Source organism: Rattus norvegicus, chromosome 4, assembly GCF_036323735.1.
Source record: "Rattus norvegicus strain BN/NHsdMcwi chromosome 4, GRCr8, whole genome shotgun sequence".
Taxonomy (NCBI): Eukaryota; Metazoa; Chordata; class Mammalia; order Rodentia; family Muridae; genus Rattus; species Rattus norvegicus.
In genome coordinates, this window is record NC_086022.1 from 184340556 (window position 1) to 184368016 (window position 27461).

General features: G+C 36.2%; 2 protein-coding genes across 7 annotated transcripts in view; both read left to right on the forward strand.

Moving 5' to 3' along the window:
• Bicd1 (BICD cargo adaptor 1) overlaps positions 1 to 22285 on the forward strand; it is a 153950-nt gene extending 131665 nt beyond the window's left edge. For 2 of the 6 annotated variants that reach the window (XM_006237703.5, XM_063286385.1), the window contains exons 9-10: positions 10017 to 10092; positions 15660 to 22285. In XM_006237703.5, the coding sequence (XP_006237765.1) occupies positions 10017 to 10092; positions 15660 to 15747 (164 nt within the window). In that variant the 3' untranslated portion in view covers positions 15748 to 22285. Of the gene's footprint in view, positions 1 to 10006; positions 10093 to 15659 lie in introns of all 6 variants that reach the window. The other 4 variants (XM_017592727.3, XM_006237706.5, XM_039107954.2 and 1 more) reach the window with 3 other exon arrangements.
• Positions 22286 to 23232: 947 nt separating this feature from the next.
• Zfp808l1 (zinc finger protein 808 like 1) overlaps positions 23233 to 27461 on the forward strand; it is a 29670-nt gene continuing 25441 nt past the window's right edge. The window contains exon 1 of the mRNA XM_039108940.2: positions 23233 to 25863. Coding sequence (XP_038964868.1) covers positions 25843 to 25863 — 21 coding nt within the window. The 5' untranslated portion in view covers positions 23233 to 25842. The remainder of the gene's footprint in view (positions 25864 to 27461) is intronic.

Sequence of the window (27461 nt, forward strand, 5' to 3'; positions counted from 1 at the left end):
CAGAAAAACTTCTCTGCTTAGCAAATAGTTTCAATACTTTTCAGAGTTCGATAAACTTCTGTGTCATTGTCAGTTAGGAAAGGCAAACCAAATGCCTTTTAAAGGTTTGTTATTTTTGCCTGAATTATATTATTATTTTTTGATATTTCAACAAGTGTAGTTTTGTTCCCTGAAGAATTTCAATGCATAAAAACTATTTTAGACTACCAAGAATATAAAGATATAGCAGAGTTTGCTGTGTTGAACACTGAGTGTCTGGTGCTATAAATTAGCAGATTATACCCCAGAGAAGTTGGAGATGATGCCATAATTATATCAGCGGTTACTTTCAGAGAAGCTAAAGTGTTTCTCTGTGATACAATTGGCAAAAAGGGATGAGATAGCCAACTCTATGTGTTTGATTATAAATGAAAGTTGAATTGTGACCAACCGAATGTTGGTCACAGCTACCTATTTTCATAAGTTATCAATGTATCCTTAATTCATTACTGGAATTTTGAAAATATCTTACTGACTACAATTAGTATTTATGTGTTTCTATCATGTCCTCTTATTTTTCTTTCTATAGTATTCTATTTCAAGTTTTTCTCATGTTTTCCTGTTATTTCGGTTGATGTACTTGGGAATCCTTAGGTCTACTTAAGAAGTGTACTTGACATTTTTTCTGTTAGTTCATGAATACACAATTAATAACTTGTAGATTTAGTGAGGAATAATTTAGTATTGTTATTGATATATTTTAGGTGATAATTTAAAATTTATTTTTCTGATTTAAAGCCTCCAATTATCAAAAAATAATATTACTATATTAACTTTCATATTTGTATTAGATATCATACCCTTTTTCTTATTATTTTGTTAGAAACATATTTTGATCACGGGAATGTTTGATTCACAAACTTCCTACCTCAAATGAATCTGTTAAACATTTACAAAATACTCATAAAGAAAAAAGTCACAAATCCTTTAAGGGAAGAGGAAACAGTACATTAGCAAATATTTTGTACCACATTGAAAATTCCCTACACAAACTACTGTTTGGAAATAAGTAGCCTTAATTAGACATTCTTCAAGTAAAGTTGTCAACAAAGATGAGTGTTGACAGAGCTTAAAGAAGTTAGACATTTTCTTGTGGGATGATGGGGAATGCTGTCCCAGGCTACATGGCTGGACCTAGCGGGGTAAAAGACAACCATAATTTTTTTTATATATATTTTTACCACAACAGATGGCGAGCCAAGGTGATGGGCAAGAATCCACTAGTAATCCTGAGAGTTGCGAGAAAGTTTTTATTTTCTAAGTAAGAGGAGGCTGGCGCCATGTTAAGTCATGTGATCTCTTAAGTGTGGGAGGGGGGGAATTCAAACAAAGAAATGGGGAAGCCACCTGGGCTGGCTGGCTGTAGATCTCCTGCTGTGTGAGAAGTAATGGCAGATCAGAGAGTTACAGATTAAAAGCTGCTTTTTAAAGAAAGTTGTTTAGAAAGTCTTTCAGGATACTCATATTCTTTTTAACATGGACTCCACGGGAATTTTGGGTTGAAATCCTAGTTAGACCAGCTACTTCTTAATTACAGGTATTATTAAAAGGTGATTGAGTTTGTTTTTAGAAAGAAGAGAGTAAAGAGATTACCTGAATCAGGTGGGGATTTTCATCCACGGTTCAGAACTTAGAGAGGGAAAAATTAGTCACTAACTCCAACCCTAACCCTAACCCAGGAGAAAATCATTTTAGGAAAGATTCCTGCTATTAATATGCTTTCTCTGTTATTATTAAATACATGTAATAATCGCTAGGTATCAGCACACCCCCTTTGAGCAGATCTATGAAGATGTATTGTCTTGCAGATGTTATATAGACAAATGGGTAACTTCTTAACTCTTAATGATGATCCCATAAGAATTCCTAAAACTGTATCAGCGATTTTTAAGCTCCTTTATAGCAGGACTGACTGCTGTTAGATCCTTTTCTGCTATCAAAGCTACAATGAGAACTCTGTCAGTGTCACCAGTTCATTGCTCTTAAATACTAACCAGACTTTCTCCTACTCAGAGCACATTCCAAGAGGTTGTAAAACAATTAACCAAAGGTCATAAAATGGGAACTAATGATTTATTATAGGTGCTAGGACGGAAGATAAAATATTGACTGGGTTTATCTATACAAAACTTCACTAATTTCTTAGTTACGGTTTTTAACTTTCAGTGAACCGGTGGAGCTGTGACAAGTGATAGATGCTTAGCCAGATAATTACTCCTAATGGATATGCATGGAAACATTCTCTGTTGTAAACTTCTATTTCAATTTATGATTTGATTTTATGTGTGAACTTGTGATGAACTTTTTAACATGCGATCATGTATTCTGAAAGATGTATAAGTGCTGAGGACAAAAAGAAGAGTCAGAACTGAGCTGAGGAAAACTTTTTTGGACGGAGCACTTAGACAAAGAGGAGAAGCAAGAAAAGAACTTTCCCGTTGCCCCACTTTCCCCTTTTCTTAGCTTTCATAGGAAACTTTTCACAACTGAGTAATAAATGCTGTAATCACTTTTCAAAGTGTCCCTTTTTCTTCCTGTGACTTCCAACTACCAGGCTGAAAGTTAGAGCTGCACAGCTCCTGCTGAGATAGAACAAAGCCCACATTACTCAATCCCCAGGTTGTCAGGCTGCAGACGTCAGTCGCCTAAGCCAGCAGCTTTTTACCCTCAGAAAGTGCAAGAACATTTTTTAGGACTTTTTAGAGGTTATCAGCATTTCAGTACAGTTCGAGAGCTAGAAGGTCTGGAGACCCTCAGACTTTGAGACCACACCATGGTCCCACTCTGTGCCCTGTGTCTACCCCTTCCAGGCCAGGAAGCTCCCGGTAAAGGAAGCCAGGAAATGGTGGCAGAAGCTTTACTGAGTAGAGGCAGAAAGTACCTGTGGAGTGGTCATTACCGACCATGTTAGGGCTGCATCACCTTCCCAAGGACCCGAGTGTGTCTGTACGGGTTACATGGAGAGTGACTTTGTGTTACTATCCTCAAACAGCAAACTACTGTGTTTGTAAGCAGTGGTTATAATGATTCATTTATTTTTATCTTCACACACAGTGTATAGAAGATTATATTTTCTAATAACATAATTATCCAGATTTTATATTCTGTCATCAGTTTAGTTGTCCCTAATAATACTGATTTGGTAAATTTTGCTTCTAATATACATACATATATACATACATACATATATATAAACATAATATATATAAGAAATATATTGCTAAAAAGTGCTAAAAATACAAGTGTGGATTTTCATTTACAATTTGTTTTATATATATATATATATGTTTGGAATTTGAGTTTTCTTGATATATATATATATTTACTTCTATCCTTAAACAGCTTTAAAGGTAAAGAAATGTGAGAGTACCTGACTATTATGGGTTTTATTGGACTGAAGATGAACTCTTAGTAGAAAGTTGATGTTACATTGCATCTACTTTAGAACACATTTTCATTTTCTTGGTCTATGGTTACAAAATACCACAGACCAAGCAACTTAAACAACAAATTTTATTTGTTTATCTATTTTCCCACACTAAAAACTTAAATTCAAGGTCAAGGCACCTACAGGAGGAATTCTTGGCTTTCAAGTAGCCACACTCCTACTGCATCCTTGTTTGGTCCTTCCTCTGAGTTATACACCATTTTTGTGTCTCTCTGATCTCTTCTCAGCACAAGGATATGCATCAGATAGGAGTAGGGCCAAACTCCATAGCATCATTTTAACTTAATTACCTCTCTGAAGGTCTCATCTCCAAATACAACCCTACTCAGAGGTACTGGGTTGAGAATTTAACTTGGGAGGATACAGTTCACACCCTATCAGGTTCAGGACATGAGAAGTCAGTCAGTAACTTGGGTTTAAACTCTGGTACTTACTTGGGCCCTGTGCTGACTAATTTTATTTTACAGACTTTATGATTTGACACAGTCTTTTGGAAAGATGAATCATAATTGAGAAAATGCTCCCAACAGATTGGCGTTCAGGCAAATCTTTGTGACATTTTCTGTGATTTATATGGGACGGTCCATTCCATGGTTTATGATGCATGGGTAGGTAGTCCTGGGGGTGTATAAAAAAGCAGACTGAATAATCAAGCCACTCCTGCATGGCTTCTGAATTGGCTCCTGATGTTGTATGAAGAAATAAACCCTTTCCTCCACAGGTTGCTTTTGGTCATGGTCGTTTATTATAGCAATAGAAATGCTAACAGGCCCTATCTTAGGGTTTCCATTGCTGTGAAGAGACACCATGACCAAGGCAACTTTTATAAAGAACAACATTTAATTGGGACTGGCTTACACATTCTAAGAGGTTCCGTCCATTATCATCACGGCAGGAAGCACAGCAATATCCAGGCAGGCATGGTGCTGGAGCAGCTGAGAGTTCTACATCTTCATACAATGGAAGTCAGGAGCAGACTTTCCAGGCAGCTAGGAGAAGGGTCCCCAAGCCCACTCCCACAGTGACACACTTCCTCCAACAAGACCATACCTCTTAGTAGTGCTGCTTCCTGGGCCAAGCATATTCAATTCACCACAGGCCCTAAGAAAACCACTTAACTCTTTGATATTCCGTTCTCTAAGCACTGAAACAACTTTTGCTCTCTATAAAAGTCATGTCAAAAATGATCAGACATGGGCTTCTAGACTTTCCAAGCCTCATTTTCATATTCTAAATAAAATTAAATCTGAGTGTGGTGGTGCATACTTGTAATCATATTACTTGGGAGACAAAGGCAGGAAGATACCAGCTTAAGATCAACATGTGACCCTGTTTCAAAAGTTAAAAAAAATGAAAGAAAGAAAATCTATTTGATTGACTTTTTATAAGGATCAGAGATCCTTGTATGAAAGATGTTTAGTTCATGTCTATAGCACACTTTCTAAACATTACAAGTCACCATTATGTTTCATCTTTCTTGTTTTCTCTTCCATTTTGTTTGTTTCTTTTCTATTAATCAAAATCAGGTCCAGGTTTGCAGAAAAGAGAAAGAGGGACACTTTAGAACACATATCAAAGGCTCTGCTTTCCTTTCTATAAGAGCATAAAAGAGGTTGTCTCCATGCTTTGATATTGACTATGGAATATCAAAATAATCCATGAATCTATCAACTTTTTATTAAACAGTTGTCATAGATAAATATTCTTGTTTTCATATTATAGTTTACACCTGATATTGAATATTGACCATTCACTGAAAGTTCATAATATTTTTGGTCCAAAGTTATATCTATTTGAAAGTTGCAACAATGTGATAGAAATTGTTCAAATGTATTTATTAGTTTTTTAATAAAAATATTAAAAATAGTATACTAACTTAACAAAGATAATAACCATTTGTCTTACCAAAAGGCACACATGCTCTCTGAATCATGAACTTCCATTCCTCTTGCCTATTTTTTCTCATGCTTGTTTTTGAGAATATGAGTTGCTATTTTCAAAACATGAAAAGAGAAGGCAGATGTAGAAGTAATACCTATATTCCTAGCACTCAGTGCTGACACCATTAGATCATGAGTTTGAGGCCAGTTGGGCCACAGAACAAGTTACTGTCTTGAAAGGAATGAGAAGAGCAGTGAAGGGAAGGGTACTTTTTCTTTTTAATTTCATTGCTGAAGGAAAAAATACTAAAAAGTCATGCAACATACATGAAGAGGTGCCTGGGGAGAAAGAGAATATGAAAGCAACAGGATAGATACCTAAATGTGTCAGAGAATATGGAAATAAAGTTCCTATACAGGGGAAAGAAAAGGTTTTCTAAACTTGAGCCTCAAACTCAGGCCTAGTCTTTGACAAATTTCAGGAAATGGATGGTTTCATCCGCTCAGTATATAGTGGTGACAGCTAAAAGCCAGTTCATTAAGAAGGCCTTCTGTTGGGTTAGGGATTTAGCTCAGTGGTAGAGCACTTGCCTAGCAAGCGCAAGGCCCTGGGTTCGGTCCCCAGCTCTGAAAAAAAAGAAAAAAAAAAGAAGGCCTTCTGTTAAACTAAGCTTCTTTTTCATGCATAAAAACAGGGTAAGTGCTATGTCTGAATCTTGACTAACAACCAGCTGTTTAAAAATTTTTAAGGCAAATAGAGAATTAGTTATACAGTTTTTATGGTTGAAAATCATTCATTAAAATCTATGAAATAGCCTTATTGTTGCCAATATAAAATGAAGATATCAAAGAAAAATTGCCATATTTTTGAATTGATACATAAAAATAGGAGAGAGGCTTATATATTAAATGACAGAGTAGAATCCAAAAGATGCATTAAGTAGAAACAAGCTAAATGCATTAGGAATAAACATAATGTTAAAAAGTAGGAGTCAGAGTTTTAGCCAAGTGGCAGAATGAGTGCTTAGCATGCACAAGGCTCTAGGTAAAATTCCCAAAGCACAAATAAATTATATAAACTATTTTATTTGAATTATAAACATATACTAATAATGGCTATATATGTATATAGATAAGTATCCCCATATTTCATTGGCATTTACACATACATCCTTAAGCACAGGATAAAAAAAAAAACATGACTTCTTAGCACCATCTATAAACAAAGAAAGAATAGCATAAAATAGCAGTGGAATGTGGTTTCCTTTAAATGTCATACGGATTTTATTTCATAGAATTTTGATGATTTTGATGAGAGAGGTCTTCTGTGCTACTCTTCTGTAGTCATACCAAACTACATATGATTTTACCTTCACACACCTCAGGGTTAGAAAGATGTCCCTGGACTGTGTCCTCTAGAGTAGGGTGAGGGAGATAGGAGAGTGAGAGAAGTTGCCACCATGTCTCAGAGGAAGAGTTTAGATTATTTGGTATTAAGGAAACTCAGAGGTCCAGACGGTTGTCATGGAAACTTGAGAAGTACTGGATGTAGCTTATGGTGCTGAGAGAAGGAGATATGTATGGACGATGCATTCCCACTAAGAGCCAGGGCTGGATTAGATCTTCCACCATGAAAACAGGTTCTAACAAACCATGCCATACGAGACTTGTGTGCCACTACTCTTTTCACAGAGTTTGTGGTAATCAAGAAAACCTCTCCTAGAGCCTCATCCTGGTAGGCTGTACCCTCCACAGCTCAGATTGTGCTTATAGATTCCTAACTCACACCCTAGTGTCCTGTGGGACAGGGGAAGATCCAAAACCTAATGTTGAAACTCATTCCACTCAGGGCACTCTCACCTATTTCAAGCAGCCTTCACTTGGTTTCTGGACTCCCTAAGGCATTGGTCTTTAGAAATTGATGAATTTTCTAAATTGCATCAAAAAGGTTAAAGAGTGGTAGAAACCTGAAAGAAAGCTGTAAAGTAAGACCTCTTCTTCTCATCCAGGGAAATCTATTGTTTCCAGCCACACAAACCAACCAGGCAAATAAGCAAACAAACTGACTGAACCGAAACCAACAACACAGAGCAGTATCCCTTGGATGCTGTATCTTTTTCTGTGCTTCTGATGTATTTGATTCTCTTCAAATCAGTGTCTCAAGTGTATAACGATACCCCTCACTATATAACCCCAATACTTTCTGGGGGTGACTGATAGAACTTTAAGAGTAGCCAGGGAATCAGTGCCCGGCCCGCGGTAAGCAGGAAACGAGTTTCAGATGTGGTTGCTTCTTCCTCATCACCACCATCTCCATGGCATGTGAGTGTTAAGTGCTCACTGAATATGTTTGTCTTTCTCAGTCAAGCAGATCTGTTATCTTTGTGTCTTTGTCCTCACTGTCTCCACCATAAAGTTAGTAATTTGATTATTGAATAATTGAGACTATCTTGATTAGTAAATGATAGTTCAACTGTGGTTGCTCTGCAAGCCACATAATTGTTGTCTTCCATGCTTTAAAAATAGTGAGATCCAACGACAGTTGCCTCAAGACTCTGTCGGACCTAGAAGATCGCAGTCAGAGCTGGAAGATCAGGAACTGAATCCTAAGAGAGACCTTTTTTATTTCCCAGAACACCTGCTTTACCTTGCAGAGTGCATGTTAAAATATTGTGGTTCAGTTTGGCTTAAAGTGGGCATAGCTAGAGGTGTGTGGACCCAAGAGGAGAGATTTTAGGAACAATGGAATCAGGGCAATGTAGCTTTTTAAAGTTTTATTCGCATCAATAAACTGTGTTTTGTACATTTGGAATTCACTTTTTTCTTTTAATAATATCACTTAGTTAAATACTTATGAATGTAAAATATTAACAATAACAAGAAGTGATTTCTATATTTTTATTTACTTATTATTATTTTAGACAGAGTCTCATTCTACAGCTTTGGCTGACTTGGAACTCACTATGTAGAGCAGGAAGGCCTTGAAGTCAAAAGATCTGCCTTATTCTGCCTCCCAAGTGCTGGGATTAGACATATACCACCATGCCCAGCAAAGTGATTTCTTTTTAAAAGAGAATATAGGACTGGGGAGATGGCTCAGTGTTTTCTTAATTTGTTGCTCTTGGAGAGGACCTAAATTATTTTTTCTTTCATGGTTCACAACTGTAGTTCCAGGGGGATCTGACACCCTCTTCTGACCTCAGTGAGTGCCAGGCATGCACATGATATGTATGTTATATGTACATGTAGGAAAATACTCACACACACGAAATAAAAATAAATCATTAGAAAGGAAAGAGGACATAATGCTCACTCTGAATGTAAAGAGCTACCAAATGAGGCAGCTTGTTAAGGAGTGCATCGTGGTCTTAATCACCGGCTTCCTAAATATTATCGGAAGGGGTATTTTCAATGATAAGCCATGGCTGCATTGGCAGAGAAACTATTTCTGGTATACAGAAGATTTAAAAATAATAATTCTGATACTCCGGTTGATTCTAAGGATTGCCATTCAACAGAGATTAACTCTGCTTTAGAATTGTTTCATTTATCCCTTGCTGACAAGCATGAAGATGACAGAGTACATGTCCAGGCCATTTTTCCTTCTACTCTACTTAAGGAAGGGCAGCATGGACCTGGTTAACTTAAAAATCACATATCTGGTGGCTCAATTAAAATAGCTTTCTAAATTTGTTCAATACAGCCTGTAAATCCAGAATTTGAGATGACTTGGCTTTAATATTTTCACATATCTAAACTGTTCACCAAAGAAAATGCTTCAAGAGTAATTTTCAAGTCAACTCTCATTTTTACTTTGTTTTTTAGATTTTTTTTGCAAAAATATTATGCAAATAACCTCTTGCATGTTTATAATATTGTGAACCCAGTGCCAGAGAGCAGACTGTCCTTTGATGGTTTATATGCCTCTTTGTTGATTAACATAATGACAATATATAAAATCTACTTAATCTAATGTGACTTACAGTATGTGATTTTAAAGTAATAAAAACAAAACAAAGTGAGCACCATTAATAAGGCTGGTTTCTGTTTATTAAAATTTTATTATATAATGACTCATCTAAGATTTCTGTGAACAATTATTTTCAACACATACAATCAATTTTCAGGAAACTATAAACATAATTTTCTTGTTTAACATCTTGTTAATAAAATATTGTTTGGCTTTCTCGAAATATATGTGAGTTTAATAATATTACTGTATGCCCTGACAATAAAATCTATTACCTGAATATATTTCACTTTAGAACAGCATATCTATTTGCTAATTAAGTAATTAGCATTATGTTCAAGTTCAGACGTTAAAGTTTTTAATATTAATAGATTCTGATTTTAGAGGAATCGAAACAGCAAATATGAATGGCCATAGGACATAATGTACTTTTAAAATCTTGCTACTAATTTTATATCATTAGTTTTTCCTAATATTATATAAACTAAAAATTCAGTCTTTTCTATTGGCACTAGTCAAGGAAAAAAACCACACCAAGAAAAGAAAAGAAAGAAAAATCACACTTAATCTAGTGACTGCTCCATTCCTCACTAAATCTCAGGCAGCTGATTTAGTTACTGTTGCTAACACCTTTATGTCATCTCTTTGTATACATGTCTAATTTATTAGTTTCTTGTAGATTGTCAGCAGCCTGCTGCCTCCGTACCGCCACAGTGCTCACAACTAGCTGGGAGGCAAGACTACCCAACTGTCAGGTAAATCCACAGGTCCTTCCTTCTCCCACCAGCTGCATGACAGCTCCCCTTCCCAAGACCATAACCACCTATGCATCTTTGTTATTGCATGTTTTTCATGAGTTGGTTACATGACTTTACCCTTGTTCACATTCCCTGAGCATGCACAGGAGTTAGTGCTATGTCGTCAACCACTAGATGATAGAATAGAGGCTGCTTCATTTCCCCTTTGTGAGCAAATACTTGGGTTATTCCAGTGTTTCATTGCCTCCAATCTTAAACATGTAATTTAAGTTATTTGACCTACTTTTATTTTATCTTTTTGTTCTTCAAATATATTTCTCAGGTAAGCAAACAGGGAAAATATGTGAAATTATATATGAAATTCATCTACTGTCCATTCTAGGACAGTTTTAATGGTTTCCATTTTCTGTTTACTTAGTCCCATTGTGAAAACTGAATTGAGAAGGTCTAGAAAGCCATATGTGATGGTGCGTACCTGTAATCCCAGCACTTTGGAGGCTGTGGTAAGAGGTCGAGTTTAAGATCAGAATGAGTTATATAGTGAGTTCAAGGCCAGCTTTTAATACAGAATAACTCTGTCTCCAAAATCTATAAAAGAGAAAGGGGAAAGGAGGAAAACGGGGGAGAAAAACTAAAATTTGAATTCTCAAACGAAAATTCGCAGTGATTATTTTCCCTTTATCTGAAATGAAGTGTTTTAAAGGCATGTTTAAAACTTCCTAGCGTTCCTAGGCACAGAACTAGAGAGTTTGCTGACAATTCGTATTTGATTTTTAAGATCTCCAAAATAGTTACTCATCCCGAGTGACTATCCACAGCCTAGAATCATCCCATCAGAACCTCATCTCCATAGCGTCTTTCATCCTCACTTACTTGGTTTCTGTTGGTACCAAGCTTCTGGAGTCTGGATATGATCTTTAGACTCTACTTACTAATATACAGAATACATCTCCTACTAGAGGAGGGCTCGTATCAAGCAAGGACCAGCCCCAACATAGCTCCATGTGTGTGTCTGAGATGAGTAGCTGTTAGCTGCAGACTGTGTGTGATCATGGCTTTGCTGGGTAATCACCAATACAGAAACAATACATCTAAAGCTCGTGTGCTAGGTGGTTTGTTGCCTAAGTAAGTATGACACTGCCCACAGTGTTGTAGACTGAACGTGTGCTCTCTCTTAGGTCAAAGGGTCTACTATTGAGCTGCATGCCCAGCCCCCAAAGTACATTGTTAAATAGTCAGTGTCTTCTGATTAATGTCTGTTAGAAAGCCGATCAATACCACTTCACGTAAGAGGATATTTATTTCAGAACCATTTTATTTTTTAAGATTTATTGACTTTATTTTTCATGTGCGAATGTTTTGCTTGTATATATGTATGTATGTACACCACATGTATGCTTGGTACTTGGGGAAGTCAGAAGAGGGCATTGGATCTCCTGGAAATAGAGTTAGAGATGGTTGTGAAGTATTGGGTGGGTGCTGAGAATTGAACCCAGGTCCTCTGCAACAATAACATATACTCTTAATTACTGAACCATCTCCCCAACCCCTCAGAAATGTTATTTACTAATGTATTGATGGCATTTATAGCAGTAGCCTGTTCTGGATAATTTCAATTACATGAGTAACTGAATATTAGTATACATGCTCAAGTTGATCTGAGAGGGATTCTACAGTATAATATATTGTTTGAGGACCTGGAAACCTGTAGTCTAGATTCCACAAAGCAGCCTCCCTCATTTGGGGCACTAGGGCAGTGTCAATGCAGTACAGATGCTCCATGAACGCTGACTACATGTCTGAGTAAAAGAGCTTTGGAGTCAGACTTCTAGCTTGTGATTCCACCTCTCACACTCCTACATGTGTAAGCTGCTTCTGTTGGTTATGTTTTTTGTTTTTGGTTTTGTTTTGTTTTGTTTTTAACAAGGTAAGGAGGAAAATTGACATTCCTCCAAGGACCTTGGAGGAATTCAGTGAAGATGGACCTGACACGTCTGCCCTTTCTTGCTGTTAGCACTAACACTTTGTACACGGCCATCCCTGACCAAAATCGTGTTTATTTTGTCTAGTTTTCTTGGACAGAGTTGTAATACTACTGCTTTAAGAATTTCCTTAAGGCAGTAATGCAGATGCATTCCTTTTCCTCTAAGATTACTAAATTTAGGTGCTTCCTGTCTCCATGGGGGGTGATTTGGTGAAAAGCAATTTAGAGAATTACAGACACCCTAGTTTCTATCCAGTAGTCATGTCCAAAGCAGACTTCTCTTCCTTTTTATAGTTCACACAAAGGGATCATTAATACACAGAGGTCTGAAAGGACTCCTCTTCAGGGTGGCTTGGGTTCTGAATGGTTTCTGCTGTTAGAGGATCTGAGTCAGCTCTGCACTGCCCTCTTAATCCTTCTGGGCAAGAAAGGCAACCAACATTAGAACTCACACTGGGTACCAGGCAAGGGTAAGATATTCACATGTGTTAGTCATTGTGATCCCCTATAGGCTAACCAGCTATTATACTTGTCTAAAGGAGGAAGTCCAATGCCACATATTTTAATACAATTGAGCCAAGTGACCTAACACCCCATGCCCTGTCCACTGGAGAGCATGGCTGCACCTCAGATAAGGAGCCAGTCATTGTACCTACACTTGGTAAAAGAAAGCATGTTTAAGTTATGCGGACACAGTTTCTTTCAATTGAAAAATGAACAAACATGAGAAAATTTTCTAGGAATGTTGAGTGATTTCAATTTCAGATCAGGTATTCTCTGAGTTTCTCATTTTGAAAAAAAAAAGTTTACTTCCCTCCTGAGATAAAGTTTACTTCCCTCCTGAGATATATACATATATATATATATATGTAATTTACGTATCCTTTTTTAGTACTACAGATCAAATTCATGGCTGTACATAAGTATTCTACTCACATAACTTTTAAGGTGTATGATTCCTTAATAAACAGTGTTCTTACACGAAAATTTAGAACTTTTCCACATATTTTTTTAACCTGGTCTTCCTATGTTGTTTAGGCTTATCTTGAATTCCTTGAACTCTGGGGCTTCAAGTGATCCTCTTGCCCCAGCCATCCAAATAGCTTTAACTGTAGGTGTATGCCACAATACCCAGCATTTATATACTTTGTTTTTTGGCATTAATTAGAGTTTTTATTTGGAGTATCATCCACAATTTATATAAGTAATATACAAGGCATGAAAATGGAAAACACCACAAAATAATATTAAAATATAAGGTAAGAGCACAGTATGTCATGTTTCAATAAATATAATTCAAAAATTTTGGACTTTTTGTAAGCTGCTTCTATTCTAAGTTATTAAAATTTGTATATATAATGATGTAATGGGAAATGATATTGTAATCTTGGACATAATATTTAGATATATAAAAATGTTTAATATTTATCACATCTGCACATCTACTAAGTTGTATTTACCAGGAAGAAGACAAAGAAAAAAATAAGCTTTTTGAAGAAATACTAAACTTCCTGAAGATATATCCAACTTTAATACCTGAAAACCTCAGTAATGAAGTGTTAAGCTCACTATTCCATGATCTTCCACTGAAAAGTTAACTTATTTGTGGTAAAGGCTAAATAATAAGTCTTCCAAAGATATTTAGCAATCAAAATCAAAGCTAAATTTATGTAATTTTATAAGAAATAATGTGTCAAATATTTATTTTAAAAATAATTCATTAATCTGTCAGTCAAGAACATGTTTCTTATAAGTTAGCACATAGACATAAAATACACATGACGTTACTGCATTTTATGCAAACTTAAAATACTGATACTATGGTTTAAAATATTCTTTCACTTTATAATAAATTTAATATGAAATAATGAAAATAATTTTGTGTCATCATGAATGACACATCAAGACATTGGGCCAACTGAACTATAACCCTTGCTCAGGCTATTGCCATATTCCACAGCTAACATGCAAAAACATGCTAGAAAGAAAAGGATTGAGTCATACAAGGTCCTTCTTGCATAACATGACTACTGTAATACTTACCGCTTGCTATAACTTGTGCCCTGTTTTATGTTTAATTCCATAGAAAGAGCTTATTTCTAACTTACAATTTACAGAAAGAAACCACAAAGTCTGAGGAATGTCTTTCTAAATTATTGTTAACTTGTTATTTCCTTAATCATTGACTACTGGGAAGGTCAAGGATAACATAACCCAATATTGTTTTTTTCTTTTACCATTAATGAGTTAAATCATATACTATCTTCTTGTTCCTTGTTCCACCATTTTGTATTTGCTACATTTTAACCATCTGGGTTGGGCTTAGTCACAGAGTGCTTGCCCAAACTATATGAAGTCTTGGTTTCATTCCAAGCATCAACAAAAAGAAAAAAGTAGGAACAATAACTCTTACCATTAATCATCCTCATTAGTATGAATAGCAGTTTCCTTTCAAACTAGATTTACAGTGGTTCAAAGAGCTAGGGAAGGATGTAATATCTAGCTAAATATTTACATAATTATGACTTTATACTAATGTTCAACAGATAGATCTGATTGACAATTTCACTACTAAATCTTCAAAAGTATTTGTTTAATACAAATTTTAATTAACACATCCATAACATTACCTTAAAATATTTAAATGAATATTATATATATATCAAACACTCCCGATAGAAATGAATTATATGATACTAAAATTCACAATATATGGGGAAATAGGCCATGTTCTCCAATTTAAAAAATATTCCTATGGTGCCCTTTCTCTTTTGTTAGTCATATTTTAAAACATTTAAACTCAAATATGCCTTATAGTTTTACCTAAGAAATCTAATTTTACTATTTTATTCATCAATTATTCAGCAAGACATTGAATGGTCTGAGACAAGGTTCATTACCATTGGAGGCTCTCAGATGTTGCCTATTGGTTAGAATAGGCAACAATGATAGTCAATCACATCATTCACTTAACAAATGCAAAATGTCATAAAAATTATCAGTTTTTTTTTTTCGCACCATCAAGCCAAAGTGGAGGACTCCTTAGAGCAAAATTGGCTTCACAAGCAAATGAAACTATCTTCTCGGGTCTTTACCAGTAAACTCTAGACTATTCTGAACTCTGATGTCTTGACCCATAGGCTAGCACCATTTGACCCACAGTGAGCACATCACAAATGCAGACGCTAGAGTCCTTTCCTGACCCTGCTAACTCAAAGTCTCCTTTACCAAGATCTTTGGGTGGCTTGTACCCACTATAAAGTTTGATAAGGACTGATCTGATGACACTTGACTGCCAGCCCAGAGATCTAGGAGTTGGAGACTGAAAAATCTGAGTACTTGACTTGGGGGACAAGTTTATGTATCTGTTCTCAAAGTTTCTTTTTACTTTCTTACCCTCACCCCCATGCTTTGCTTTAAAAACCTGCATTGGGAGGGGCATGCTTTGGTTTTAAACTATTTTCTTCAAAAAATTCTGTTCATGTGTTTAAAATGTATAGGACAATAATCTGTCTGGTTGTCAGTGGACTTGTTTGTTTACCTCTTTGTTTTTACTAACTGCCTTCTCTCTCATTTTCAGTCCGGACATTGCCCTCAGTAAGGAGCAGCCACATTCCAGCTCACAGTGTGCACCTCTCCATTGTCTCGCCAAGCCTCCTTACCCCTAGTCTTCATCTCTCACGGATGAATATCTGGGCTGAAGGCCACAGTGAGGGCGCTAAGATCTAGCAGGTGTTTTCTTCTTGGATGTTAGATGTACATGTGGATTCCAGTCCATCATTTTTGAAGAGAAAAGAGAGTTCAGAAGAATAAAATGATACATAAACCCTCGTGTGATCAATCATGGTTACCCTGAATCACAGATGACCTGCAATCAAATGGCAACAGTTCACTTGAAACTGAAATGAGACATGTATTTCAGATAGCTGGCTTCACCTCCATTGCATAAAATAGATCCAAGACATGTAAAATAGATATGCTGTAAATCATCTTTCCCTATTCTCCAAAGTCAGCTATAGATGTTGATTCTAATATTTTTCATTGATACTTATTTTATATTTTATTTGCTGTATGGTTTATGTTTATAAAGATAATTTCCGTAAGCAGAATTTATTTATTTTTAAAGAGTCATAGTTTATTCAGTTATTTAAAGTTTTAATTTAGTTTAAAATCTGAAACTGGCCAGATTTTGGTCCTTTTTCTTGCAGAAAATTACAAATGAGGTGCATCAGAATGTTAACAACAACTATTTTGCTGCTACATGAATATTCTTTATGCAGTTTTTTTCTAATCAGTAACTCATTGTCAGTAATTTTTTTTAACTAGAGTTCTTCACTAAACATTTATTAAGTAAATCTAAGAAAGAGGCAAAGCTATGATTCATTGACTTAATCAAGGTTCGAGGGTATCTTTAATTTTTTAAAATTGCAGTTGAGTAGATAGATATATTGGTGCTGCTCCTGTGCGTGCATGCGTGTGTGTGTGTGTGTGTGTGTGTGTGTGTGTGTGTGTGTGTGTTCGTATTAAAGAAGGTCAAATTACTTGAAGGAAAGAAATGGTGTGCTTATTTAATGACCACAAATTTTTTAAACTTTTCCAAATTTAGGGTCTTACTATGGGTTTCCCACTAAAAGGGATCACAATAAATGCAAAAATATATACATATAAAACTGTACGGTAGCCTTGGCTAGCTAATTTATGCAGAAAGTGTATGTTTTGTTGTTTGTTTTCTTTTTCCACAATGAATCTTCCTTGCCAAAAAAAAAAATAGATAGTAAACCTTAGCTCATTGTCTACTTTTAACAAACACACAGGTGCCTACAGTCATATTATATTGAGATAAGACATGTTCCTACTTAATTTACAGATTGTGCTAGGTAATTTTATGACTTTATTTAAGGCATAGAATTTCATAGAAAAATTTAGTTTTTGCATTATTGAGAAAACAAGGACAACAGCTAATAGAGCTGTAAGGTCTAACTTGGATTCCTCGGTTCTCAAGTGCTGCCCACATAATTGCGCCTAACCCTGACTCCTTGTCTTTGTCAGGTAGCCTTAACTTACATAAAACCATAAAGGTTTTATTTTTTCATGTAACAGTATCTTTAACTTCTCTTCAACACAGAACTAGTCCTCACAGTTAGCAAAAAGATGACTAGTGTTGTAGGACACCAACAATGGCGGTTTCAGAGCTACCAGCTGTGGAGGGGAAGATGTGGCAGTTTGTGGGGTGGTCAACCTAAGGTCAGCTGTCAGCCACAAAACACATTGCAGAAATGTTTTTTGTTGTTGTTGTTGTTATGTTCCTGTTGAATACCAGTCATAGTTACCAAAGCAACCCAAAGATTTTTGTTCTTTATCAGATTAATAATAGACTCTGTGGAACCTCTCATCAATCAGAATCCCCACATAGTTGTCCCACCAGTTGCTTGGCTGTTCCTCCACATTTTCCTCATTTATTGGTGTTAAGTTTACCGGGTGCCAATATTAGTAGACAGTACAGATTTTTGTCAGAGTTCAATTAAAGACAACTTCTTCCCTTTTTTCTTTTTCTTTTTCCCCATTGCTAATCATGATTTGAAATCCAAGAAGTGTCAGTTACCAAGTCAGTTTTGTACCTGAGGAAATAGTTACCTCAGAACAAGTTGTGTCTTTGGGCTGGGAACTCCACGGTGGATCTCGTCTCTGTGTAACCACTGTTGGCATAGCTGTGTATAGAGTTGACTTTTTCCAATATGAAATTTATCACTGTCTGTTGTAAACTATTTTTATTTTAGTTGTTTATTTGAATATAGTGAAAATTTTTGTTTTGAACTATTAAGTCTATAAAATATTAATTTTAACAGAACTTTAATAAGAAGATATAGAAATTTTGAAACAGATTTCTCATTTTCAGCACAAAAGTAGATAATAATTGTTAAGCAGTAAGAGACTATCATGTATGTATGTAGTTACATCATTTGATGCAGTTTAAACTCAGCTGTATTTATCTTTATTTATTTACAGACCCTTTCAATGAATAAATGTAGAGTGCTGATAAAAATGAGTACCTATAAAGATAATATTGGATGTAAACAGTGAAAACTGGTGAAACAAACACGAATCTTTGATATTAAAATATAAACTATAGAAATTCTACAAATGCTAATTGTTGTAGACATTTTGAACAAAGGTGGGAGATGTTTAAGATCAGTTATCAAAGTAACCAACTACTGCTATAAAATTTCATTACATTGTAGTGTATGCATGTGTGTGTGTGTGTGTGCGCGCTCACGCTCACCCAAAACTACTGCTATAAAATTTCCTTACATTGTAGTGTGCATGTGTGTGCGTACACATGCACACACAGATATACACACACACTGTCCACAGCATGTGTGGGAAAGTCAGAGGAAAACCTACAGAAGTTGCTTCTCTCCCACAACTATATGGATCCCAGGGATTGAACGTAGATTATCAGGCCTAGTGGCAAACATCTTTACCTGTTGAGCCATATGATTGGTTCCCACTTTTTTTTTTTAAATGTAAGCACAATTACAAAGCTGACTAGATGAACTAGTATGCAGAAATGCTTTCTCACTACGGATTTTCATTAAAGCATAATAGTAAAATAAAAAGAAGCAATAAATTGCTTTTGGCCTAAGTGCTTAGGAGCATGAACAAAACTTTGGATGTATAAACCTTTTGCATATCTAATCCTGGATTTAAAAGAAGGAAGAGGAGGAAAAATGAATTTTGAAAACTTCTAGAGAATATAAATCTATAAAGGAATGAAGAAAAGACTTATTTGGAAATTATACTTTATATTTGCCTAAAGGAGAGGAGGTACAATAATGAAATCCAACAAAAATAACTTAACAAATGACAGAGAGTAGCTACAGAGTCCAGAAGACTAAGTGAGGAGGGTTGCTATTACCTGTAGGAAAGAGCTATTTTAAAGTGGAAAATTAATCACTGGATAGTTAAAAAGATTTGTTTTTAAAAACTGGAATGCTACTGGTAGTCTTGTAAGTATAGACAATTTACAATAATATATAATCCTAGGAGTCCACAATTATATGATTCTTTTGTTTTAAAATTTAAAATATATTGGATTTTTACTGATTGGTCATGGAATATTTTTACTTTTAAACTAGAGTAACCATCTTAATTTTCTAAGATATTTATTATTTTTAAAAGAATTTCTTGAAAGTTAACTGAAATGTAGCAATTTCATTTAAAGAAGCTTCAGTGTCAGAAACTAAAATACAAATATACCCAAGAAAACTTCATAAATATTCAATCTCGTAGAGGAGACAAATACTTTTAAATTTTTATTTACTCACAAAGATCTTCTATCTTTAACATTTGCTTTATCTATGCTGTAAAACATGTTTTATACAGATAAGCCCTTCTCTATTAGGTAAGCATGAACAATTGGTCTATTAAACCAGCTAAGAATGTGGATGTTCCCTCATATACTATATTGAATAAAATCCTTTCCAGTAACCAAGCACAGGTTACAAATAATTATATGAATAAATCAAATATATTTTCTATTGTGATAAATGTCAACTTTTATTGTATAAGTCAGACAAAAGATTTAATCTTTCTTACAACGGAGTCAGTGGGCAGAAGTAAGGAGTAACTCGGCCATGGGGCATTTGCTGGACCTGTAGCACCCACTGGACTACAAAGCAAACAACAAAACAAACACTGATATTTCTCTGAATAAAATCCTGTTCATTCAATCCAAAGACATCACAAATGAATTAATATTGTACATATAATGAAATTTGTAAAACCCACAATGTTTAAAACGATTGTATTAAATAAATCAGAGTGATTTAAAATAATTTTGCATTAAGTCTGCAAAATTTACAACTTTTCAAATAAAGCAGAAAGCTACTGAACTGAAATCATGCTATTCAGCATGGCCAATGCCAAGGTTGAAAAGAACTCACTTCAAAATCAGTATCCCAGCTCCTGAGTTACCATAGCCGTTTTCTGTAATAATAACCCAAGATGAGTTTTTGAAAATAAACTTATCTTTATTTAAATGTTCTTTTAACCACCATACTCTCTAATATCTTGTAGCCTGTTTTTTTTTTATTTTAATATCTAAAAGATTTCAAGTAAAATATCACTTTTATTACTCAGGATATAAATTAATGAGACAATTGGTATTGAAATTAAAAATGTTCTTAGATTTGAGATTTTTCAGAAATGACAATCTGTTTATGAGGAGCAAGCACTTGACCTCTATTAGTGTAAAGCAAGAGTGTAAGATGTTTGCATGAAATATTTCACATCCTGTAGGCTTTCCCATATCCACAGCATTGACTCCATACTTGTACGATCTTCTTACTTGTATGACCTTGCCATTAGGGGTGAAGGAGGCTGTTACACACACTGGGTCTCCTTTCCATACTGAGGTGCATGGCTTTATCCCTCAAGTTTATTTTTACATCTCTCAGATGGAGTCATTTAATAACCTGCCACATTTGAACTGAAGCTTAAATGACCTGCTGATTCAGATAATTTCTGGCCTTGGAGTTTGATTGCTCTACATTTGCTGAGACTTTATTTTTGTTTTAACTTCTGTACATAGTCTCTGCTCAGTATACCTCTCTAGTGGGACCATTGAGGAGTAAATTTGATGCTTGTTAATGTGGATATATGGGTTTGTTTTTTTTTTCCAAAAAAGTAATTTTTTACATTTTATTTTATTTATTTATTTAGTTCTTAGACAGAGTTTCTCTGCATAGCCCTGGCTGTCCTGAACTCACTCTGTAGACCAGGCTGGCCTCAAATTCGCAGAGATCCACCTGCCTCTCAAAAAAAGTCTTTATCAGAGAACTAGGAAGTTAAGGGAAGTGGCACTGCTGTGTTGACAAATCGTTATCTTGCAAGGGAGAAACAGAAGGAATCACTGGGTTCATAGCTATGACTATGTGTCATATCAGAGGAAATGCTTTTTAATGTTATTGCCACAGAACTTTTAAGCTCAATGGTTTGACTGTTAGAGTCAATTAAACAATTTTTGAAAATATTTTATGACTTTTTTTGTAATATATCCAGTGTCTTTATTTGCATGGCTATGCATATATGAGATGTGATTCTGATGTTGTGCTTCTTTCCCATGTTAAATTTGTGTTATGTGTGGTCAAACCTAATTTCTACACTGTATGATTATTCTTGTAATGATTCAGTTCTTCCTACCTTTTATTATTATGCCTTCGGGGCATAAACAATGTGAAGTGTTTCTATCTAAAAATAATACCATGAAAACATGACCGAAAGACTAAGAAATGCCTTTCTTGCTAATTATTTTTGAAATTCAAACATCAGAGACATTATCAAAGACACATGCATTTAAGTACAGAAAGTTCTTATAAATTTATTGTTTGCTGACCTTTTTACTTTTTGGTAGATAATCTCAAATGAATCTCTCACAGGAGAATCCATATGTCATATGCTTGTTTCTGTGCACTCAATATTTGTGAAAGGCACCCCATTGCTAATGAAATAGCTAGATACTATTAATTATTACCTTGGTTAATCTTACCAACTGACCATACTGTATTGCAAATTTTTTTCCAGTAAATAAACTGCTTATCTTTTGTTTAATTCATCAATGCTAAATTTTTATTAGTTTACAATTTTTCTGTATGCCACTTTTGTTTATACCTACGACAAATAAAAAGTATAGTAATCACTATATGATTATATTTTTTATCCAATATAAGATCTTATTTAAACTAAAAACATAATGCCTTAACATTTCTGCATATTCCTGTGATGCATTTCAACTTTATTTTCCATTTTCCAAACTCGTAATCTTTCCTTAAAGTGTATTTTGGCAGGAAAATGCACTTAGCTAAATTAAACTAGGAATGTATTAATACAGGAAACACTTTTAATGAGAGGAAAATGACACTTTATTATGGAAGTGGTTCCTTCTTTCTTTTACATAGGAAAGAACTTAAGCCAGCAGACCTGAGGGAGGTCACTTCTACTGGACCCTCCTACAATATAAATCATCGATTTTGATTGTTTCATTTTACAGTGGTGCAGGGTTGAGGATGAAAGAGATGTATGGGTTTATGTGATGCGCTAATGGACAAAAATGAAACCCTTATTACTGATCACATCTATGGGCCTGGTTAAAGTTGCCTCTTCATCTTTGGCACAGAAAACATTAAAAATAAAGTGTCTTAAAAATCATTCCCTCTTCTAAAAACCACTGTTTTTGTTGTTTTTGCTTTTGTTCTAGGAGGTTGAACCTACAAATCTATTTGATACTTGGCCTTTTCTTCAATAGTTTTTTACGTTCCTAAAGCCCCCAGAAACATCAAGAATGTCCCTTTTAGTCCAGGCACATTGACATTTCCCTGTCACAGTTATTGAAAATATGGAGGCAGGAGGATGGAAAAGATCACTTGAGCTCACAAGTTAAGGCCAGGCCTCAAGAAGAAAAAAAAAAAAGGAAAAGAAAGACTTTGCTGGGGGCCCAGCCCCCTACAGTCAGGTCCTGAGGTGGGAAGAAGGCCAATGGCTGATGACTTCTGGCCTTTAACTCTCTCTTACTGTTCTGGGGCTAAAAGCTGATGGCTTCTGGCAATTTAGCTCTTCATATATATGATTTCTCATCTATGGGGTGTGAAGCTTTTTAGTGGTTCTCTGCTATATCTTAGGCTTTTGGGTTAATATCTAGTACACGTAACTGTTTCCTCCAAGATTAAAACATTCAATCCTGCAGGAAACTCCTCAAAACAGGAAGGTAAACAATTCGAAATAGTTTCAGGAAGTCCAAAAAACTGGCCAGATTCATTAATCCTCTCCTTGCCATAGTAAATAATAAAAACTGAGGGTCTCTCTCAGATGAGCAGAACAAAGTTTAGAATGAAGTCTCTGAGACCAGACCAGCTCCTCGGAAAAAGGAGGAACCAGGCGAGCTGCCTGAAAGAGGTTTAAATCAGCTCACTCGCTGGAACACTCCATCCTGCTGCGCTGCCTGCAGGCTGTGCAGTGTGCGCCAAGTCCCCAGCCTCAAGAGCTGTCATCCATGCTGGGGTTGCTTCGGTGATGCAGTTACCTTAGAGTTATTTCTGCTCTTATTTCACCCATATTCCTGTAAGTACTCCCAATAAAACTCATTGATTTACCAAATTAGAATTTTGTGTTATTGGTACTTTGCTCTGTTCCGGGCTTCCTGTCCAGAGTGATAGAGGTACAATACACATCATTCAGGAAAGGAAACTCAGAATTTCCTTTTCAGATGTTTCCCTTTCAGGCTTCTTAGTCTCAGCTCTATGCCGTGTTACCATAGCCATAACCTTTCCCAATTCATCTTTGGTTTTGTCGTGTCCCTGTTTTGGTGACAATTATGCTTATGTAAATTTTCTTGAGGAGATGCAACATACACACATCTACTCGCATGTCTCTATTGGGTCCCTTCTCTCACAGCTCTGGGAATCATGCAGAAGAGGGGCCTTCATCTTCCACCAGAAGAGCAGGGCTCCAAGAGATAACAACCAAACATGACAAAACAAAACATAATAAGACAAGGCAATAGCCCTTATACCAAATAAAACAAGGCAAACTAACATAAGGAAAAGTGTTCCAAAAGCAGACAGAATAGTCAGAGACACACCTGTGCCTACAGTTAGGTAAAATGAAAAGCCAGCAGCCACAGCATATATGCAGAGGACCTGGTGGTTCAGACCACTGCAGGCCCCGTGCTTGCCGTTTCATTCTCTATGAGCCCTGCATCGTTGATTCAGTGGCTTTAGTTCCCCTGCTGTCCTCCATCCCTCCTGACCTCAAGAATTCTTTAGGCCCCTCTTCTGCATGATTCCCAGAGCTCTAAGAGAAAGGACCCAATAGAGACATTTGATGTAGAATTTTCTCTCCTCATAATGACTGACAGGAAGTCTCTGCATCTGCTCCATGAAGACACCTGCTCCACCTTTCTATGTTCACTGAGCTGGGCAGATGTTGACCTCAACAATGGGGCCCTGTTGTCAGTTTGGTAGAGCAACCCTCTACCCTAGCATACCCTGGCTTGTTTGGGGATCTCCATGGGATCCCCTGGGCCAACAATTCAAATAAGTGCAACCCAGTCCTGGCACTGGGAGTCTTGCCCGGCTACAAGAGATGGCCAGTTCAGACGCTGAATCCTCCGTTGCTAGTCCCCACGAGACCACTCCCATAGATTCCAGGAAGTTTCCACTGCACTAGATTTCCACCCAACTTGCAAAAGCCCCCGATTTCTAGATGTCTCTTCCTTACCCTTTCCGTCTATCATTTCCCCTCACATCTGATTCCTCCCACGCCCATCCCTACCAGCACCCAATACACTCCCAAAATCTACTTCCCCTTGCCAGGAATATCCATGCTTTTCTCCCTTAGAGCCCTCATCTTTACCTAACTCCTCTGGGTCTAAGGATTGTAGCTTGGTTATCATTTACTTAACTGCTAATATCCACTTATAAGTGAATACATGCCTTATTTGTCTTTCTGGGTCTGGTTTACCTAACTTGGAATAATTTTTACGAGTTCTATCCATTCCCCCTGTGAATTTCACGATGTCATTTTATATAGCTTCATATAATATTACATTGAATAAATGTACCGTATTTTCTATAACCATTTTTTTTTTTTGGTTGAGGTACATCTAGGTTTTTTCTGGTTCTCGATATTATGGACGAAGCTGCGATGAACACAGTTGAACAAGAGTCCTTGTGGTAGGATGGAGCATTCTTTGGTATATGCCCAAGATTTCCAACTTTTTGAGAAACTGCTATACAAATTTTCATATGGTCTCTACGAGCTCGCACTCCTGCAATGGAGGAGTCTTCCCCTTGCTGCACATCCTCGGCAGTGTGAGCCTTTGCTTGTACCATTGATCATAACCATCCTGACTGTGGAAGGTGGAACCTCAAAATAGTTGTGACTTACATTTCCCTGGTGGGCTAAGGATATTAAACATTTCTTTAACTCGTTTTCAGTCATTTTTTATTCCTCTATTGAGAATTCTCTGTTTAGATCTATACCCCATTTTCAATTGGATTGTTTGAATTTTTTAATCTAGTTTCTTGAGTTCTTTCTATATTTTGGGTATTAGTCCTCTGTTGGATGTGGAGTTGGTAAAAATATCTTCTGCTGTTCTGTATATTGCCTCTTTGTCCAGTTGGTGGTGTCCTTTACCTTACATATGCTTCTCAGTTTCATGAGACCATGTTTATTGTTAATCTTATTTCCTGTGCTACTGGTGTTTTTTAGAATCGTGCCTTGTGTGCCAACAAATTTAAGGTTATTCTCTACTTTTTCTTCTATCAGAGTCAGTGTATCTGATTTTATGTAGTGTAGGGAGCGGTGCGGCAAAACAAAGATGGCGCCGACAGCCAGCCTCGTCTGAATGTAAACAACTTACTGCGCATGCGCAGGCTTGTCCTCCTCGTCAGGGCAGCTGTATGATCCGGCGCCCTCCTGTGGTGAACAATAGTACTGCGCATGCGCAGGTTTTGCACCTGGTGTCAGTTGGCCGGTAATATGCTAATGAGGGGGCGGTACCATGCTGGTGAGGTGATTCGTTCTCCGCCAATCCCTGGAGGACAAGTAGTGGGGTGATAGTGGGGTGACCCGTGCCCCACCAATCCCTGAGAGATTATTAGCATACTGTTGTGTATATAAGGCGAGCGAATTTGCAGCTCATGGTCCCCGTGTCAACAATGAAGGTGTCCTGCAGTAAAGGCTGTTGAGAAGAATCCAACCGTGTTATGTCTTCCTTGCCGGCCGAGGTGGGTGCCACAATGTAGGGGTCTTTCATCAACCTGGGCTTGAGTTTTGTGCAGGGGGATGAATATGGATCTATTATCATTCTGCACATGTTCAGTTTGATCAGCACAGTTTAGCGAAGATGATTTCTTTTTTTCTGGTGTATATTTCTGGCTTTTTTATTAAGAATCAGTTTTTCTTATGTGTTTGGATTTGTATCTAGGTCTTCAATTTGATTCTATTGATCAACATGTCTGTTTTTATGCTAATACTATGTGGTTATGTTTTTATTACTATATCTCTATAATCCATCCTGAAATAAGGGATGGTGATACCTCCAGTAGTTTTTTATTATTCAGGATATTTTTTTAGTTATTCTGCTTTTTATGTGTTTCCATATGAAGTTGAGAATCATCCTTTCAAGGTGTGTTGTAAGCCCTATCAAGGTATATTAGAATTTTGATGGGAATTACATTTAATACATAGATTGCTTTGGTAGGATGGATGGCATTACTATATTAATCCTACTGATCCATTAACATGGGAGATCTTTCTATCTTCTGATATCTACCTATATTTCTTTCTTCAAAGATTTGAAATTTGTATCATACAAGTCTTTCACTTGTTTGCTTAGAGATACTCTAATATTTTATATTACTTGAGGCTATTGTGAAAGGTGTTTTCCTGATTTCTTTCTCAGTTTACTTGTCACTTGTAAATGGGAGAGCTACTTTTTTTTAGTTAATCTTGTATCCAGTCACCTCACTGAAAGTGTTTGTTACCTGTAGGAGATCTATGGTAGAATGTATAGGGTGACTTACGTATACTGTCATATCATCTGCAAATAGAGATACTTTGTCGACTTTTTCCGTTCCAATTTGATCTCCTTCAATTGTCCTATTATTCTAGCTAAATCTAGTACTATATTGAACAGATATGGAGATAGTAGATTGCCTTGTCTTCTTCCTGATTTTAGTGTAATTTAAGTTTCTCTCCATTTAATTTGATGTTGGCTTTTGGCTTGCTGTATATTGCTTTTATTGTATTTAGGCATGTGCCTTGTATCCCTGATCTCTCCAAGACTTTTTTTTTTTTTTTTTTTTTTGGTTCTTTTTTTCGGAGCTGGGGACTGAACCCAGGGCCTTGCGCTTCCTAGGTAAGCGCTCTACCACTGAGCTAAATCCCCAGCCCCTCTCCAAGACTTTTAACATGAAGGGGTGTTAGTTTTTATCAAAGGCTTTTTCAGCATATAATGAGATGATCATGTGGTGTTTTTCTTTCAGTTTGTTTATATGGTGAATTATGTTGATGGATTTTTGTATATTGAACCACCCTTGCATCCCCGGGATGAAGCCTACTTGATCATGGTGAAAGATATTTTTCATGTGTTCTAGGATTTGTGAGTATTTTTCTGAATATTTTTCCATCAATGTTCATAAGAGTCTGAGACTGTCTTTCTTTGTTGGGCCTTTGTGTGGTTTAGGCTTCAGTGTAACTGTAGTCTTGTAGAATGAATTTGGCAATGTTCCTTCTGTTTTGATTTTGTGGAACAGTTTGAGGAGTATTGGTGTTAGTTCTTCTGTAAAAGTCTGGTAGAGTTCTACACTAATACCATCTGGTT